General features: G+C 56.1%; 1 protein-coding gene across 1 annotated transcript; it reads right to left on the bottom strand.

Moving 5' to 3' along the window:
- Window positions 1-231: 231 nt before the first annotated feature.
- On the bottom strand, window positions 232-375 carry LOC123462855 (lens epithelial cell protein LEP503-like). Its single transcript, XM_045156999.1, has one exon. It carries the CDS (start codon window positions 373-375, stop codon window positions 232-234), a length of 144 nt encoding a protein of 47 aa, XP_045012934.1.
- Window positions 376-1,598: the final 1,223 nt, after the last annotated feature.

The following is a 1,598-nucleotide window of genomic DNA, read 5'->3' as shown; positions in this document are numbered from 1 at the left end:
AATAGAGTCCCCAGTGAATGAGAGAAAATCTTTGCCAGCTATGCCACTGACAGAAGCCTAATTCTAGAATCTATAAAGAACTCAAAAAACTAAACAATAAAAAATATCAAGTAGGAGAACGGAGGTGGAGCCCTGCGGAGGTGCCTGCCTTTCATCCCAGCCCTGAGCCGTGCCCACCTGAGTGACGGGCTGGTACCAGGGATGAGGAGAGGCAGCTTCCTGCCGCGGCCGCTAATCCAGCAGTTCCTTGATGCACCAGCAGCAGAGGAGGACGTAGGCGATTTCCTTCAGAGTTCGCAGCAGGCCTTCCCACCCTCTGCCCATCTTAAAGACAGGAACCCGGAGACCGGTGTCACGGCCCGGCCAGCTCGTCATCTTCTCCTACGTGTGCCTGGCTGCCCCCTTCCTGGAGGCTGGCACAGCTCCTGCCTTGCAGCGGGCCCTGGCTCAGGCCCATGGTGAGAGTCAGCCAGCGCGGCTCTTCCCTAGCCTGTTCTGCACCGCTTCTGGCTGCCGTGTGGGCTCGGAGCTGGCCGACTTGGCCCAGTCCCGCCTCCCCGACCCCCGGAGCAGGAAGGCTCGGCCAGACCAGTGGGCGCGGTGGCACGCGAGGCTCGTTTATTGACAGGTCGCACCCCGTGCCAGCCCGCAACCCTTGCCCGGTGCGGACGGTCACGTGCGGGAGTTCCGCTCCTCGTCTTCGTTCTCTAGCAGCGAGGTGTACCTGGAGCCGCGGCGTGGAAGGCAAGAGCCAGGATACAGTATGGTACAAACAGCTGACGAAGAAAGTCCCAGATGTTCCTGTATGTCCAGTCCTAGGAGATGGATGCAGTCACCGGGGCTCCTCTCTCCTGCCCACCCCTCCATCCAAGGCTGTCCCAGTCCCTTGGGCCCCGGGGAAAGGCTTGCTTGCTGGTTCTGTGCTGTGCCTTGTTGCTGTGTGTGGGCCAAGAAATTAGACAGAAGGCCCTCCCCTCTCCCCAGCCCCCTTCCAGTGTGGTGTAAAGCTCCAGCGCCCGGAAGAACCAGGTGTCTAAGCCAGTGTCAGACGGAACTTTCTGTCGTGATGAGAATGTTCTCTCCGTGTGCCATCTAATACGACAGCCGCTTGGAATGTGGCCGGTACAACCAAAGAAGAGATTTTTCTTCCTATTTCTCCCTCCCTCCCTTCTCTCCTTCCTTCCACCACCCCCCTGCCACTAGGCAGGGTCTCACTCTAGCTGAGGCTGACTTAGAACTCACTGTAGCCCAAGCTGCTGTTATTTTTTAAGAGAGACAAGAGATATGTAGAAAGAATTGGCCTGCTGGGGCCTCAGCCACTAAAATCAGACTCCAGATGCTTGCACCACCTAGTGGGCATGTGCAATCTTGTGCGTGCCTCACCTTTGTGCGTTTGGCTAACCTGGGATGGATCTGGAGAATCGAACATGGGTCCTTACGAAGGCAACTGCCTTAACTGTTGAGCCATCTCTCCAGCCCCCTACTTGCTTTTTTGAGGTAAGAGTCTTACTATGTAGTTCAGGATTTTTCATCCTCTTACTTCAGCCTCCTACCTGCTGGGATTATAGGTATGTACTACCATACTTGACTTGAAGAAA

Source organism: Jaculus jaculus, chromosome 8 (genome assembly GCF_020740685.1).
Source record: "Jaculus jaculus isolate mJacJac1 chromosome 8, mJacJac1.mat.Y.cur, whole genome shotgun sequence".
In the NCBI taxonomy this organism is placed as follows: domain Eukaryota; kingdom Metazoa; phylum Chordata; class Mammalia; order Rodentia; family Dipodidae; genus Jaculus; species Jaculus jaculus.
This window is presented reverse-complemented; position numbering and strand designations above follow the sequence as displayed.